Consider the following 18,172-nt stretch of genomic DNA (forward strand, 5'->3'; position numbering starts at 1 on the left):
GTCCCCTGCATTGGCAGGCGGATTCTCAACCACTGCATCATCAGGGAAGCCCTGCCCCCATTAAATTTTACTCTCTCTCACTGTACTCTTTTCCAGCCCATTCACCATAATCAGCATGCAAGATCCTGAGTAAAGTGGGGCTCCTTTCACTGGCAAGGGGAAGGGAAGAACCCATGGCTGCAGAGAGCAGGAAGTCTGGGTTCCAGTTCCGAAGCCAAGATGACGTGTGTGACTCTGGGCAAGTTCCTGGATTTCTGCAGGTCTACATTTGCTCATCTATTTAGCGAGAGAGGAGAATGGAAGCTTTTTAATGGACCTCCCAATGCCACCATTCTATGATTCTCTAATGTTCCAAGCATATTCTACTTTTTGCCATGGGGGAAACTTTGACAACAGACCACATAAAAGAATTTGAAGGGAACACTTTCTATGGCTTCAAGAGAATTTGGAACATAATGACTCATATAACTGCCCCCTCCAATCCCAAATTGGTAGTAAGGAAATAAAGACTGGAGTTTGGGACATATGACTCTCAAAGCAAATTGAGTTTTCAAAGCCAGGAAGAGATATTTTAAGACTAGAAGTATTATTTTCGCTTTTCGATTAGTGACATGAAAGAATAGCTATAAATGTTACCAGCAGTTAATACTTTCATTATTGGTTAAGAACTATAACCATTTAACTTTAGGTATTAAATTTAATTCTTTTTTATAGCAAAATTTCTCTTCATGTAATGGTCCAAATTACCATTTCACATTTGCCTTCAGAATGGGGAGAACTTCCAATTTAGTGGACTGGCTGGCTCTGTCACTATGAAGGTTAAGATCAAGGTCAAGGTTTAATAGTATTAGTTTCATTGTGTTCCAAAGCCACAGATATAAATTTAATCCCAGAGATGATGGTGTGTGAATTAATTTCCCACAGGTTGGCTGTACTAACAGTGGGGTGCACCATCACCTCTGGTGAACCAAGACAGCATGGTGTCAAGGTTGCCTTGGAAACTGAGTTGCCAGTCTGGGTTAGTGTTGAGATGCCTGCAGTGGATATAGCACTATGCTAGCACCATGAGTATTCTTGTAAATGCTCATGTGTACCATTGGCCCTGGATCACTGGACGGTCAATGACACAGAAACCATTGTTTGTGAGCTATTTGTTTTCCTTCTGGTTCTTCAGACTTCATTTACGGATACTTATTTTCTTCTGAGAATAGTGGCTAAGGGAGCCAGAATGCATCAGATTTTGTGCTCATTCAGCAAGCTAAATTCTGAGACTAAAGGCCACATTTCATAAGCCCCCCCCCCCGACCCTAGTACATTGATTTCAAAAAAATGCCTCCACCGTGCATTCTGAAACCCGATCTCCCTCTATTTCTGGATCCCCTCCACACACCATAGGGGATGCGCTGTAGTAGGATGTTGAGTAGGAAAAAACAATCCTTACACCGTCAAAATTTTGAAGATACTCTCTTTTTATTTCAAAACATGGGAATAACTCAAATTTTGAGCCTCAAGGACCAAAATATATTTGAACCAAATGTTCAGAAGATGAGCCAGGCCACCATTTTCGGCAGCAAGCTTCCCATGGACAGGTGGATATTAGAGAATGATGCCCACGACATGGCTAAAGCTATAGCACACCCACAAATAGATTCGTACTTGGTTGTCTAATTTGCATGCATGAATATAAAGCATTCTCCATGCCACTAGTACATATATGCCTTTTTCAAAGTCAGTGCAGGATCCGTATTTGTGCAGGTCTTTAAAAGTCTGCTCCCTTACAACATGTTAACATAATTTATCTGAGAGAGCCTCAAGATGACAATTCTTTAAGCCACTTTTACTTCCCCAAAGTCATTTCTGAATAATAATGATGGCTATCAGGAGTTCCAGCATCACATAGGAGAATCTGTTTGTTAGTGATTTTAATGTCAGTTAGCTTGGCTGTGAATGAACCTGGCTAAACATATCCACATGCTCGGTGCCTGGAATTTGAAATTGGTAACCTTTAGCAACAATGGCAACCTTAGACCAAATGACAAGATAAAAGAAAAAAAAAAAGAAAAACAAAAAAAAGCCAGAGGATGTCCCAGAAAGAATTGGGCTTTCCTGCTTTCCAAAGCAAATGCTTCCCTAATCTGCGCCAGTGACAGCCTGACCCACTCTTGCATGGGGGCCTACTTTTCCCACTAATGCTGAATTGTTGGAAACCCAAACAGCATTCAGCGCCAAGGGGGAAATTGCCTGAATCTGAAAAGGAACCAAAAGAAATTGTACCAGGGAAAGGAGATGGGAATGGAAAACAAGTTCCCAGAGTATCTCTGTCAACAAGCATGTAGAGTCTTTATTACTAGAATACGCAGAATCCCGTGGGAATTGCTACATATTTTTTTTTTTTTGCCTTAACTCTTCCCTTGCCAGTCCTTCCCTGGCTGGTTGAACTGTTTCAGCGAGGGGGAGGGACTGTCCCATCCAGAAGCCACTCAACAGCAGGCCTCAGGAGCTGCACTCCTCGCAGTGACAGGAGAGGATGTACCGGTAGGTGGCCGTGAGTCGCATGCCCCCAGAGCAGCGCAGCCTCAGTGCCTTCAGTTTGGACGTCTGGGGCCGGCAGCAGTGACAGGAGGAACGGAAGGGCTGCTTGAGGACAGTGCTGAAGGAGACCAAGGGCTCGGAGCGTGACGCTTGGCTGCAGTGCCCCTCGCACCGGGCCAGGAGTACCATCTGGGGAGAGAAGAGAAGTGGTTACCCCCACTGGGGAAGCCCAAACTTTAGCCAGGTCCCACAGCATCCTTTAAAAGGCCCTAACACTCCTGGCTGGATGAGTTCCTGCTGGAGAAGACCAGTGGCTCTCAACCCTGGTCACACATTGGAATCACCTGGCAAATTTGCTTTTATTTTATTTTTTCCCTAATTTTAAAGTTTACTTTAAAAATGTAAATGTCTCTCAATATTTAACAGGTAAAGAAAATATGATATTGGTTTATTTTATGTGGTTGTTATATTTTATTTTTATTTTCCAAGTAATACTGCTTAAGAATATTTATACACCTACTTTTAAGCCCACAGTTTAGCACTCTTATTTGTATAGCTTTAAAAGTTATAGCACAAGATCTTTACAGTAAGGATTGGGGAAAAAAGATTCATTCAAAATGAAACCTGATATAATATAAACATGTTTTTCTCTGTACTTTATTTTAAATACATTAATTTTTAAATGATGCTCATCTTTTTTTTCATCTGGTGGTAAAATACGAGTGCAAATTTTTATCAAGATAAAGTTTATCACAGACATAAATGAATTTTTCCAGTTGAAAATGGCCCTTCAGCTGCCATTAAATGAAATTTCCCAACTTAGGTGAAAAAGAATTGGTAGCTGTCATTATAAGCAAAAATATAAAGTACTATAGCATCACCTACATTGCTGCAAATTCGCTTTTAAAATGTCAACACCCAGGCCCCATCTCAGACCAAGTGAATTAAAATCCTTTGGAGTTGAGCCCAGGCTTTCGTGGTTTTCCAAGCTCTTTAGGTGATTCCAAAGTGCGCTGAGGGTTCAGAACCACTGGACACGGCCCACCACCACGATGTGCAAATAAAAACCAAAGAACAAAAGAAATTTCTACTGACAGGTGGTAGTCTACTGTTGGGCCCATGCCAGTTCTCTTAGTCTGAAAATGTAGAAAGTCTTTCCAAATTACCATCAGGGGGTAAATAAAGAATGACTACAGAGAAAAGGAATTTGCTACGTGCAGAGAATTACTAAAGAAAAGGAATATGGTTTCTAAAGAAGAAAAAGAGGATAACTAAGTGATATTTAGGAAGAAATATTCTGGGCACCACAACTTGAAACAAGAGAGTGAAATAGAAAAAGGGTATGTTTTGGGACCTGGAATCACACTTCTGGGCTTATACGCTGAAGGATCCTGAGATTTGTGCAATTGAGTTTTCAGTCATTTAGGGCAAATACTAGGATGCATTCCTTCTGACCACCTCCATTTCCAAATGTAGGTTAGGATGATAATAAAGCTTGGGTTGAAGTAGCAGAGGTTGCATGTTCTTTATAGTGGCTCTTAATGTGGCTTTAGTAAACAGATCCTTTAAGGATCTGGTGCGAACTACCAAAGTTACCCCCCAAACAGTGGACATAAGCACACACTTTATATTTTGCATATAGATTAAAGGGATGGAGCAGAGGCTCATTTATGCATCCCATACATAAATGGTTTCTTGGGAGTGGCAGTCATGGGGGGGGGTAGGGTGGGCAGCTTGATTCATTAAGCTATACAACCCTATACACTGAGGCACAGAAGGTGGGGGAAACCTGAGGTTATTGGTGTATGTTTATGTGGGAGGGTCTTCCTTGGTGAGCTTCATATTAAGTGATAGCGAAAAAGTTGCCCTATAATTCCAGAACCCACAACAAGAACATAAAAAGTAGAACTACTCAAATAAAAGATTAAAAGATACATAAATATGCATGAAACTGTTTGACATTTACCTCATGGTATTTTAGGAATTAGCAATTATTATTGAAACTCACCAGCTATTAAGTCTGATATCATCCTATAGGACAGAATTTAATGCCCGAGAATTAAAAGAAGGAAATGGCCTGCCCACCTTTCCAAAAGGAAGAGAAGATGACTTCTGGTAATTATAGATCATTAACATCATTATCTGAAAAGATGCTGGGATGAATCCAACAATCTCTTAACAACCAACAAGACAATATGAGATATTAGGAAACGACTAGCAGGGCTTGGTGAAGAATAAGTTGGACTAGGCCTACTGATTTATTTTCTCTGAGAGGCCACAGAGGCAGGGAAAAAATGGCAGCTGTAAGTCATTTTGATTTTATTAACGCTTCAATTCTATCCTGCCTGCCCTTCACATTGATACGGAAAACAGACGTGATCTGAAATGGGTTTTGAGCGATTTTGCCATAGGTCTATATTACACAGGCCAGTTCTTGGTGCCCGCCCCATCTCTCTAATGAGAGAGAGAGTTCGAGGTCTTCCCAGTCCCTTCTCACCCTTGCTAGTGTGTGGGAATAGTTCCTTGACATCTCACTTTGGAGTGATGTTAAATTTGCTCATCTCCAATGTGGATTATCTATTAGGCAGATTAAGCAGTTCTTCAAAGAATCACCTCCCCAAATGGAGTCTTTAGAGATTCAGACTTCATTCAGAAGGGCAGAGACATGGCAGTGCATCGTACCCAAATGATACACGTACAGGTGAACCAAATGCTGACCTTGAATGACCAGGCAACTCGCACTGTCCATAATATGACCAAGTCAGCAATCTAGGGCCATTTGTAGAACTAACCTAATAGTGATTTCACTAAAAGTCTTCAAGGTCTCAAGCTCTGCCTTCAGCTCATCCTGAAGGACAAGGACTCCAGCACTGAAGACTCTGGGGCCACCTCCAACGGGCCCCTCTTCCTCAGGAGCTGGACTTTCTGGGCAAGGAGAATGCAGAGACACGTACAATAAACACCTTCAGTGGCTGCCACCAGCCTTCAGAATAAAATCCAAAATCCTGAACAGGCATTAAGGCCCTCCATGACCTGGATTTCACATATCTTTCCAATCTCACTAACAACTATTCTCATTCTCATCACCCACTCTCTATTTGGATCAAGCTTAATTACTTAGGAGTCCATGGAACTGCCCTGAATTTCCCTGCCTCTTGCCTTTGCCTTTCCTCTCTCAGGAATGTCCTTTTCTCCTGGCTGTACTTAATGAAATACCAACTATCCTCCATTACCAAATTCAAATGCCCTCTCCTCCAAGAAGACACCATGAAATGATTATCTGGCCCTTGACGTTCTCAACATACATGCAAATCCCCTCTCCGGGAGATTCCTAGTACAGTTGACCCTTGAATAACATGGGAAGTCAAGGGCACCAACCTTCCGTGTATTCCAAAATCTGCATATAATTTACACTTGCCCGTCCCTATCTGCGGTTCCACATCCGAGGATTCAACCAGCCACAGATCGTGTACTGTGGTAATATTTCCTATTGAAAAAAAATCCGCATGTAAGTGGACCTGTGCAGTTCAAAGCCATGTTGTTCAAAGTTCAACTGTATATAGATTCCATCTCTATCTAGCCCCGTTTTGTGTGTGTGTGTGTTACAGGAGTCAAGCAGGGAGTTTGGAAGATAAAGATCCATGAATGAGTGTCGTTAGGAATGGAAGGTATAAATACCTGCTTCCCAGATTCACTCTTTTTTAAAAAAATGTATCCATACATATATATGAATCATTTTTTAAATTAATTAATTAATTTATTTATCTTTGGCTGCGTTGGGTCTTCGTTGCTGCACACGGGCTTTCTCTAGTTGGGGCGAGCGGGGGCTACTCTTCATTGCGGTGCGTGGGATTCTCACTGCGGTGGCTTCTCTTGTTGCGGAGCATGGGCTCTAGGCACGCAGGCTCAGTAGTTGTGGCTCGTGGGCTCTAGAGCGCAGGCTCAGTAGTTGTGGCACAAGGGCTTAAGTTGCTCCACGGCATGTGGGATCTTCCTGGAGCAGGGGTCGAACCAGTGTCCCCTGCATCGGCAGGTGGACTTCCAACCACTGCGCCACCAGGGAAGTCTCCAGATTCACTCTAGCTCTTCACATTTTAGTCTTGGCCACGCCTCACCTGTATTACAGATTTAATGAACAACTTCTGACCTCTTCCAGACCAGAGCTTCTCAAACTGTAATGTGCATGTAAGTCAGCTGAGGATCTTGTTAAAATGCAGATTGTGCTTGACTAGTTCTGAGTGAGGCCAGAGATTCTGCGTTTCTTGTAAGATTCTGGTTGATGGTACTGCTGTGCTAACATCCACACTTTGAGCAGCAAGGCTCTGGACCCGTTAAAGTTTGAGAGGCTCCGCTCTAGATGCATCACTAGATAGTGATCATTTCGCTAATAGTAATGATGGCAGCTAACATTTCTTGAGTGCTTACAACATTTAATCTCAGTTAATTCTCATAACAATCCTATGTGAAAGGTACTATTATTATCTGTACTGTTATTACAGATGAGGAAACTGAGGCTTTAGAGAATTTGAGTAAATTGCCCAAACTCACATATCTGGTAAAACGCAACGCTGAAATCAAACCCAGATCTGTTTAAAACCAAACCCCTGGTCTAAGCCACTATAATATCCTGCTTCCTGATATTAAGATGCTTTCCTGAGGCATGTGCCAACTCACACCCTACTCTAATCTTCTCTGACCTGCCTCTGGGAGTTGTAACCATATCAAAACCACACGAGTCTGACCTTTTTCTTATGGGCTTCTTGGGACACATCATCACCACCTCCAAACTTAAGCAGAGCTGAATCTTCTATGGACCATGGCAGTCCTAAATAATATCTCCTCCACTGTCAAGACCCTCGCCCGTTGCTCCATCCCCCAGGGATTTGAGGACTCCCAGGGATTCCCAGCAGTTCATTGGATGATACCACATACTCTCTAACTCCTTAACCAATTCATCCTTCAGTTCAATAAAACGTTGACACCTTCAGACATCTGTTCACCTGCCATAACACATTGGCCCCCAGTTTATGGTCAATGCACATTCCTCATACGTGGGTGACTTGGCTGTATTTTATTAACTGCTCTGCATTTTGCACTGCGCTTAACTGCTCTTAATGAAGAGCATACACACTACTCCACTATCAAATCAAGAAATGAATTTTTTTGGACAAAGAACCCACGTGGAGCTGCACCACTAGAAGAGTGTGTTCTCAATAGGTGGTTATTGCTCATACAAACTTCTATTGACTTTTCACGGCTCAGGTGGGTGACAGATACATGTCATCTGCTTTTGGTCCAGTTTAATTTTTGCTATCTTATGTTCCCCCCCAACAACTCTCTTGATGCTAGGAAGCTAGGCAACTTCTCCAGCAGCCCCTTTGTATCCCCCCAACCTTGGAGTCACTTGGCTCCAGCTGGATGTGATACCTAGTTCCTTCTAATATGAACAGAGCTGCTGGGTTCAGGGTATTTGCTCAAGGATAGACTCTTTCGCGTTCAATCTGATTTCCATGTGCTGAGGCTAAGAGTAATGGAAGGTCCTTGGGTAATAATTAAGGAATAGTAATGATGATGCTATGTAACATGTATTGAACGTTTACTAGGCTCCAGGCACTGTGCCAAGCCCTTCACAGGCAAGTTAATACTTAACAAATGTTTCAAAAGGTAAACTCTCCCCACTTTACAAATTAAGAAATTCAAAGGCAGAGGTTAAGTTACCAGCCTGAAGTCACATAGCTGTACGATGGAGGGCCAGGATTCTGAACCGAGACAGCAGATTCCTGAGCTCTCTCTCCGAACCACGGTGCTATACTATTAGGCCATGAGAGTCAGCCTTTCAAGCCTTCGAGTTTCATAAGATGCTAAAGTCAGTCAAGGGCAAGTTCAGGCTACACTGTGAGGGTTGTAGCCAGCTGTGATTCCTGGGTCCAGACCAAGGACTGCACCCGGAGACCTCAGGCTCCTGCTGTCTCTGGTGACCTACCACAGTTCTTAGACAGTTAGGCCTTTTGCTGCAATACACAACTGTCTTCTGAGTGAGAGAAAATCCAAACACAGATGGTTTTCATCACCCCTTGTTGAAAGACTTGCCATCTCCAAAGCCACTTTCCTTTCCTGTCACGTGGGGCCCCTGTGAATTCCTGGCTCAGGCCATGGTCTCCATCAATATCAGAATAAAGACCCACCTGTCCCATCCTAGAATAGAGTTTTGGCTATGGTACCTCAATCAAGTGAGAAACATATTCTGCCTTTTTCTCAACAGTGAATACTGTGCATCCCTTATTCCACGGCACCCCTTGAAGCACCCCCCCTTTCTCCTCAGGAACATGATTCATCTCTGCTTCTCCCATTCCTCACTTCCCCAGCACCCTCAATAAATGACTGTTCAGCTCATCTCCAGAGAGCCAGGTCAACCTCCAGCTAGAATCTGGTCCCTTCACTCTGGTTACAACTCAAACTGACCTGAAGAGACCTTTGCACACAGAATGCTTCCCTTCCCTCTCTCCTCCATTTACTTGTAAGCATTATGAGGGCAAAAACGTAGTCTGTGTTTTCTTCTACGTTTGTGCCTCAACTGCCCACCACGGTATACATTTGTTCCTTTTTAAAAAAATATCAAGTCGGGCTTCCCTGGTGGCGCGGTGGTTGAGGGTCCGCCTGCCGATGCAGGGGACGCGGGTTCGTGCCCCGGTCCGGGAAGATCCCACGTGCCGCGGAGCGGCTGGGCCCGTGAGCCATGGCCGCTGAGCCTGCGCGTCCGGAGCCTGTGCTCCGCAACGGGAGAGGCCACAGCAGTGAGAGGCCCGCATACCGCAAAAAAAAAAAAATCAAGTCATATCTGCCCACTAGTCAACTGTGTTATAAACTCAATACTCCCGACTCCCCCTCGTTTCTCCTACCATGTGAGCTTCGGGGGCAGATGGCTTGAGGATCCTAAGAAGCCCCTCTCAACCCTGAGGCTCAGCCCTGCACCTGACAGGTCCCCTCTCCTCAGGGAATTTCCCCAGGCTTTGTGTCCCGACCCCTCTTCCTCCTTCTCTTTCGGGGCCACCCCGCTAGCTGCTCCTGTGGCCCTTCAGGGTTCAGACAACCGTATGCCTTGGCTCTTCGCTCTCCTGGCTCGGGGCCACCCTCTCCTACTTCTCACCCAACTCAGACTTCACAGGCCTGCCCAGCTGGCTCGCTTTCCCAGTCTCGGTTCCTGAAAACCCCTCCTTGGCCTGAATCCAGAATGCACCCCCTCCAATCCCTCCTTCCTCCGCTCACGTGGGAAGGGAGGTCAGACGGCAGGATCTGTTTCTCTCTGACTTTGATCACCCCTTTTAGCACGCAGCACAGTGGCTTACATTTACTTTGCCCTCCTGCGTGCTCCCCCAGCCCTGCCAGGTTTCTGTGTTTAACAAGAACCTCAGTGAGGTTCATTTTCCTAATCCTTTAAGGCTATAGGAGATCCCAATAGTTATTGAGGTTTCAGTGGTTGACTAAAATAGAAAAGTGAGTCTAAACACCTGTCCACTTTATAACTTCATCATCAAGATCATACTATCATCTATTAATGTCTATTATATGCCGAACGCCAGGCCGGATGCGTTACAAATATTATCACCAATACCCATACCCACACTTTTAGGGAGACAGCATTAGCTCCATTTCACGTGGGAAGAAACTGAGGCACTAAAGAATGACTACACTTCCCCCTAAGTCACCCATTTGGCCAACTGTGGAGCTGGAATTTGAAACCAGGTCTCTCTCACTTCAAAGCCTGGGATCTCAGTTCCCTTGAAGATTCCCCAGATATCTCATTTCCACTAACCACTGACTCTTTGCTTGTTTGCTTTACCACCTTTACTAAAAAATTCAGTGAAGATTGTCAATGAAGCTGCCGCTCTTCAATCTTTTGTACCCACTCCGAGGAGGTGTTACCAATGAAAGCCACCAGGCGCATCCTAATCTGCGGCCACACTCACCTCCTTCGTGGACCTCTGTGGCCAGTCTTTTCTGCCTGACTCTATCTCAGCACTTTCCTGAATTGCTGGGAGATGGGAGAAAGGTCCCCGGGTCTGGCCAGATGCAAGTTCAGATAGTCTCATGAAAGGCTCCCAGAAAAGCTTTCACTACTATTTTTATTTTTCTACAAAGATTGCTGAGTGTAAATCATGATTTTCAACAGACTGGAAGTTGAGCCTGGACTTCTAAATAGTGGCTCCCATTTGCAGCAACATGAATGGACCTAGAGATTATCATATTAAGTGACGTAAGTCAGAAAGAGAAAGACAAATGTCATATGATATCACTTATATGTGGAATCTTAAATACGACAAATGAACACGTCTATGAAAACAGGAACAGACTCAGATATAAGAACAGACTTGTGGTAGCCAAGGGGGAGGAGGTTGGGGGAGGGAAGGATTGGGAGTTTGGGGTTAGCAGAGGCAAACCATTATATATAGAATGGATAAACAACAAGGTCCTACTGTATAGCACAGGGAACTATATTCAATATCCTGTGACAAACCATAGTGGAAAAGAATATATATATATATATATATATATATATATATATATATCTGAGTCACTTTGCCATACAGAAGAAATTAACACAACATTGTAAATCAACTATACTTCAAAAAATTTTTTTAAAAATCATAATAAAAAATAAATGATGGCCCCTACATTCTATTTGCATTCCTCCAATAGGAAGAACCAAGTGAAAGATGAATGAATTGAATGAAATGAATGAAATATGAATTGAAAGGTGCGTGCTCTGAGGCAGACATTGCCACTCCTGGGCTAAATGACATCGAACAATCTACTTAATTCTTCTTTCAGGTTTCAGTTTTCCTTACCAATAAAACGGGAATGATAACGCTTTCCATCACAGGTTTGTCAGCAACGATTAGATCATATAGTATGAGGTGCCTGACACCTATTAGGTGTTCAAGCAGATGCTCTCCCTTCCCTGAGCCTGGGTCACATTCTCCCCTTTATCTGTCTTCCAGAGACCAGACACTGGATAAATGGGAGTCAGGAAGCATTAACAACTGACAGGCAAACAGTAGTAAATAATGGGCTTTGAACCTCACGTTGAGGGGAGAAGTTCTGCAGAGAGGAAAAATCTGCCCTAGTCTCCTCTTTGCAAAAACCCCCATTGGTTGTTTTTGAGACACAGGCTACATGTTTTATATCCCAAGTCTGTAAAGATGAACAATTTTTCTAAGTGAAACCCATTAGAGAGAAAACCAGCCTGAGTCTGTGAGAGTTAAGAATTATAGAATATCTCAAAATGAAAAACAGTTTTTGTTCCCGGATACATAGAGAAAATCTAATCCAGAAAAGGTCTGGGTAGTTGAGATTCTGCCAGGCATATTTTATGGCCAAGGAAGAAAGGTTTATAATTGCAAGCACCATTTACATAAAACTATTGCTATATTTGGGATAGTTTGGGATGTTTGAAAACAGATTGTTCCCATGAAATTACAAACATTTCTCTACAATCACAATTTTGCTCTATTTATCATGGTATTCTGGAAGAAACAGAGGTGAACAAAGGTAAACTAAAGTCTGTTTGTAGGACTCATGCTCAAGCACTGTGAGTTTGTTGGGTTTGAGTTAAGGCTATATCTTCTTTGACCTTTCCTTAACTAATGTGATAATTGCTAAGGCGCTCCTCCATCTTTTCATCAAATCTTTCCAGATTGTTCTTTAGTTTTCAGAGATGCTCCAATTTTCCTGTTCCTTCCTATCATCACATGAACACTTTCTTTGAAATAATTTTATTTCCTTTCTTTTTTAAACATTTTATTTATTTTTGGCCAGGCCACACGGCGTGTGGGGTATTAGTTCCCCGACCAGGGATCAAACCTGTGCCCCCTGCACTCGAAGTGAAGTGTGGAGTCTTTTTTTTCTTTTCTTTTTGAAGTGAGGAGTCTTAACCACTGGGCCGCCAGGGAAGTGCCTGAAATAATTTTTTTTTTTTTTTTTTTTTTTTTTTTTTTTTGCGGTACGCGGGCCTCTCACTGTTGTGGCCTCTCTCTTTGCAGGGCACAGGCTCCGGACGCGCAGGCTCAGCGGCCATGGCTCGCAGGCCCAGCCACTCCGTGGCCTGTGGGATCTTCCCGGACTGGGGCACGAACCCGTGTCCCCTGCATCAGCAGGCGGACTCTCAACCACTGCGCCACCAGGGAAGCCTGAAATAATTTTATTTCCTTTCTTTTTTTAAAGAATCATGATTATGGAGGACAACTCAGCAGAAGGAGAAATCATCCGTGGAATAAGAAACACTATATATGAGTGCTGTCTATAGGGCGAGTGGAGGAGAAACTAATAATTGCTCTAGTCAACCTTACCTCAGGCCTACAGTTTCTGAGCAATCAGTCGGAAAAACATGTCCTATCTTTTTTTCTCAATTTGTTTTACATTTTTTCCTAAGAAGGGATTGCAGGCTTGCAAAAATTTATCTATTTACTCTTTTTTTTTTTTTTTGGTTCGACAAATACAAATAAGAGCCAGGAAGTTTGGGTTAAAGTGAGTTAACCCAAATTCTGATCTCCCAAAACTAAAACAAGCCATCATCATTGAGCTATAATCAGAGAAGTTATGGAAATTTTAAAGGCAGACAGAAGTCGTAATGTTTTTAAATGGAGGGTAGAGCCATTAACTTATATGGTCTCAAGTTTAGTGGTTGATATTACCAAAACTTCTTAATTATATTGGTAATTAAAAAAAATACTTGCCATCTGAGAATATATAAGTGGTTTTAGTCTCAGGACTGGAAGTGAAAATCTCTGAGGTTGGGCTAAACAAATTCTTATTTACCAAATGTGGGCAAATTTCATTCGTGTGACTGGGGGCAGTGAGAGTCGTGAGAAGTCTGCTTCCGAGTCTATTTTTCCCTACTGTGTGCCTCCCTTCTGGGTGGTTCAGGTGGCGGGCAACTCTTGGGGGCCTTTGAAGTATAGTATTCGTTCATACACCCCATCTCAACACTGAGACATCACTTTTGCCTGTGCCAAAAGAGACACAACCTACTCCAGACAAGAATGACGTGGATATCAAGGTAAAAATGATAACTTATCAAAATGCCATTTCTGTTTTGAAACCATTTTAACGTAAACATGGCAGGTAGAGAAAGGCATGGACCAGGAAACACTTTGAAGAGTGCCCCCCCCCCCGCAAGAAGTACGTTTTACTGCTCAATCATATTTCTTGTATTTCCTTCCCCTTTATTGCTGATGGAGATAGAAAGAGTTACGATAACCTGTAGACGCCATTTTCTTTCTTGAGAAAGGACACCACTGCTCATCATTTTCACAGCCAGGGACGAAACACACCCTTCCAACCTTGTGCCTAGCAACAATTTTATTGTGAGAAACTTCCAGCCTTTCTTAGTGACTTTGAGAAGCTGGCTGGGTGTGTACATGGTCAATTAGGCAGCTTTACTGACAAAAGTTCAAAGCACGGTGGGAAACCCTAAAAGGATGATTCTCTGGCAAGCCCTGTGGGTCAGCCATATAGTTCTCTGTCCCTTGTCAAAGGAATAGGGCTTCTCTCCTGTTTCTGGGAGTAAGGCTACTCTCACAGAGATCTCGAGCTTACCTTGGAGCTACACTTGTACAACGGGTGACTGATAGAATCGACATAGTGGTGCCTCATGCAGCGTCGAGGATCGGAGTCCATCATGAATGAGCTGTCTGTTTTGCTGTCTGTATCTCCCATCAGCGCCAGCAGGGAGAGCATAGAAAAGGATGCAGCTAGTACATGATTTCTCATTGTTGTAAGGGAAAACTTCTCAAGAGGAACAGCAGAGGGAGGCAAAGGACTAAAAATTGGAAATGCCTTCACCTCCTAGGCTCCAGTTCCTTTCAAGGAAAGGGCAGGATCTGGTCGGAGCTTTCTGGTTGTCATCGTCCTTTGTATGCCGGAGTTTCGTCTTACTGTTTGCACTCGCAATCCATCATCACTGTATCTGATGCACAGCTGGAATGAAAACAGAAATTATTTTCCCCAGAAACGTTTACCCAGAAAAACGAATGGAACCCTGGAGGTATTGAGTAGAATTTTTCCATGTCATTTTGAGTGGAGAGTATTGGTTTCTAGAGTGTCATTAGCATAAGCTATCATCCATTTCACACCCCTCCCCCATAGCTTATGGTACATATTTATAATCATTTGGAGGTGCACACAGTGGTTTAATGGAAGCACTTGTTGACTTTAATTGCTGGAGGATAGTTTGACCCCATAGTCAAGTGGTTCTGGCCAGAGCATAACTCGATTGGGTGCTTTCAGCCTTATCCCTGGCTGGTGGGGACGAGAGGGTCTATTCAGTAAGCTTTGATGTCAATGTCAGCTTACAGGGCTAGAGAGAAGGCAGGTCAGCACTAACAAGCACACGCCACGTCCCACAGGAAGGAAGTACATTTTCCACGTCCAAGTCCAACCCACCCATCCACCTAGTTTTCCACTTCTATGCTCTGGGCTTATCCTGTTTTTGTGTGAAGCCCCGTGCCACCCAGCACCAATGATAAGCTGCATCGGAAATACACATTATGCTAACTGGCCTCCAGCGCGGTTAAGGCAACACATGTGTATTTGCCAACAGACTCACGCATTTCTGAAGAGCCTTTGTAGCCCAAGCGCACGTATGATTTGAAAAAGTAAGTGGTTGCTGGAGCAGAGACTTATCATTAAAGTGGGATCATGCCATATCTGACATTTGCCTTGTTCTTTTAAGCATATACCTCTTGGACAAAGGACTTGGGTCCAGAATCTCCTCAAATCACCTCACTAACCCCACCCCAAAAGGCATGGCCAACACTATCACACCAGCAAACAGAGAGCATCAGAAATATTTTCAAACATTTAGGAAAATTGGGGGACTTGACGTTACATCTAAAGCAAAAGGAACACAACAATTAAACCTTCAGAAAAACTTTCAAAGTTATTTCAGATAAAAGTTTGATTATTTTGCTTCACAGTACAACCTTTTTTTAAGCTTGCTACGCATGGACAGTCTGAATAAACAGAGCAAAGCACTGATAAGATGAAGAAGTTCAAGTCCATATAAGTCAATTAGTTTTACTCTAATATAGTGGCCCCAGACCCCCTTAACCTCAGTTTAGCTGTCTTGCGAGTGTGGGTCAGGGGACCCCAGGAGGAAAAGGGTGTGTGACATGGGGCTGTTTCAGAGTGAAGCATCCCTGGCAATGGCAAAACTTCAGCATGTGTGTTTCAGGGAAGCCCTGTAAATTGCAGGAAGAGCAGGGAACAGTAATGAGGGGACCCACCTGGACTCTAGCACTTCCATTAATTAGCTGGGGGACCTTGTACAGGTCATTTAAGCTGTTCATTTGTAGAATAGGGGAGTGGGAAAAATGGTGTCTGCAACCCTCTCTTGCTCTAAAATGCCAACATTTTAGATACTTATGGATTCAGTTACTGCCATGTCCATATGCAGAAGATAATCCTACAGTTGAGGACACCATATTTTCATGCACCTTTGCACCACTGTCCTTTATGTACATGCTAATGGCAATATTTCATTAAAATTGATCAAACCTGTGCCTAAAGCTCCAAATCAGCAAAGGATGCAGAAGAGCATTTTTGTTTTCATTTCAGCTGCATATTCTAGGTTTTCCTCTGCACATTACATTGAACCTCAGCAAGACTTCAGCTCAAAGAGCCAGAACTTTCTTGGGTTCCATGTTCAGAGGCTGCAATACTGCCAACCATTTCCTGAGTTTCAATATGACTGTATTTTCCCAAATGGTTAACTGTCTCTTTGAAGCCTTAATTAGTCTCCGAAAGAGAATTTATTAGATTTCTCCTTTCACCATTCCAGTTCACAGATATTTCACCCAGGAGTCAATGGCAAGAGGATGAAGGGGAAAAGCAGACATTCCAGTCCTGACCTTCCCTCTCCACTGCCAGCAACTTCTTTTAGGAGCCATGGCCAGGGGGTATGGTTAAATGAGCAAAGCAAATGAAAGAAAAGCATGCATGGCATGATGGTAAAAACAAGCAATGACATTGACAACAAAACCCTATATATATGGTTGTCTGTGTTGGCATTTGCATTTATTCCACAGAAAAGGAAGTATAATCGGCCCTTAAATGTAGAAGATGGGCACCCTCACTCATCTAAGAGAAATGAAAATTAAAGTACTTTGAGACACTTTGCTCTACCAGTCAGAACTCTGATCATGCACCCTGTTGGCAAGGCTGTGGGAAAACAGGACTATTTTGGAGAAAGTACAGTAAAAATTGGTACAAATTCTGTAGAAGCCAATTTGGCAATATCTATTAAAATTGAAAATCTGTATAATTTAGACCCAGCAATTTCACTTCGGAGAACTACCTTACATGTGAGATCACACAAGCATATGGTTATTCACTACAGCATTGGTTGTCATGGCATAAAATTGGAAACAGCACAAAATTTCCATTAGTAGGGGACTGGTTAAATATATTACACAACGTTCATACATTCGAATACTAGGCAACTCTATAAAGAAGAATGCAGAAGCTCTACTGATTTGTGTTAAAACAAGGAGGGATAAGGATATATATTTGTGTTAATTTGTATTTACACAGAGAAGCTCTGGAAGGATACTCAAGAAACTGTACAGTTAGTTACCTGTGGGAGTTGGAGGACAGGCATGGGAGAAAGACTTTTCGCTGTATAACTTTTTTTAATTTGTAGATGTCTGAACTTGTGAATGTATTGCCTGTCCAGAATTTCATTAAAAAATAATACTTTCTCTTTTCAAATCAAAGCTTGGCTTAAAAATAGTAATTAAGTTAATGGATGTTTAAAGTTTGTGCCAGTTTGAGTATTTTAATAGTATTAAACTTTTATTCCTTATAAATATGGGAAAACATGCTAGTCTCTTAGTCAAATATTCTTCCAGGTGGACCATTTTGTTCTTGTGCACTACTGCCACCTAGTAGCAATGTTCTGAATTGCAAGCACAGTTAAAATTTTTTTTTCCTGAAAGGTGAATAAAATAATTTTGCAAGCAAATGTTATGACATTTACACTGATAAAGAGCTAATGTCACACAGAATGTAACTTTATTATCTGATTTTCTCTTTAAAGATGATAAGCTGAACCCAGAAGTAGTGATAAAGTATAAAAGAATGACAGAAGAAATATTGCTTCACCACTAATAGGAAATAGATTTTTCATTTCAACACGCTCATAAAGCATGATACTTTTTGTTCAGTTGTTATATTAAACTCTGAAATGAGAATGCCAGCAACAGTGTAAATATGCCACAGAAATCACAGAACCCTCGAAGCATAAAGGTATGATCCTTGCAACATAACACTGAGATTTTTGCCTTGTGTTCAAATTGAATGAACCAACACTGTTGTGTTGAAGAAGAAATGAACAGAATGCTCAAGAAAAAGAGTGATGTTAATTAAGTCAAGTTGCCTTAACATTGTGTTGGTCCGGATGTGCACAGGAGAGGCTGTGCAGAGTGCCCAGGGAAGCACTCACAAAGGGGAAAATCAAGAATGAAGGAAGTTTTCGTCACTCGTGATCCCCATTTTATGGCAGCCTAGGGGTATCTACGTCTGTCTTGTAGAAGCTTCTGTCATTTTTCTCAAAATTAAATTAATTCTAACTTGCTTTAATTTT

At 42.5% G+C, this 18,172-nt stretch overlaps 1 protein-coding gene across 1 annotated transcript; it reads right to left on the reverse strand.

Annotated features, from left to right (window-relative positions):
- Positions 1-2,493: 2,493 nt before the first annotated feature.
- Positions 2,494-14,301, reverse strand: NDP (norrin cystine knot growth factor NDP; the record flags this gene model as incomplete). The annotated part of the gene is made up of 2 exons (XM_082864024.1): positions 2,494-2,721; positions 14,128-14,301. The coding sequence occupies 2 exons, from the start codon at positions 14,299-14,301 to the stop codon at positions 2,494-2,496; spliced, it is 402 nt and encodes a 133-aa protein (XP_082720150.1).
- Positions 14,302-18,172: the final 3,871 nt, after the last annotated feature.

This window comes from Leucopleurus acutus (assembly GCF_964270905.1).
Source record: "Leucopleurus acutus genome assembly, chromosome: X".
Lineage (NCBI taxonomy): Eukaryota > Metazoa > Chordata > Mammalia > Artiodactyla > Delphinidae > Leucopleurus > Leucopleurus acutus.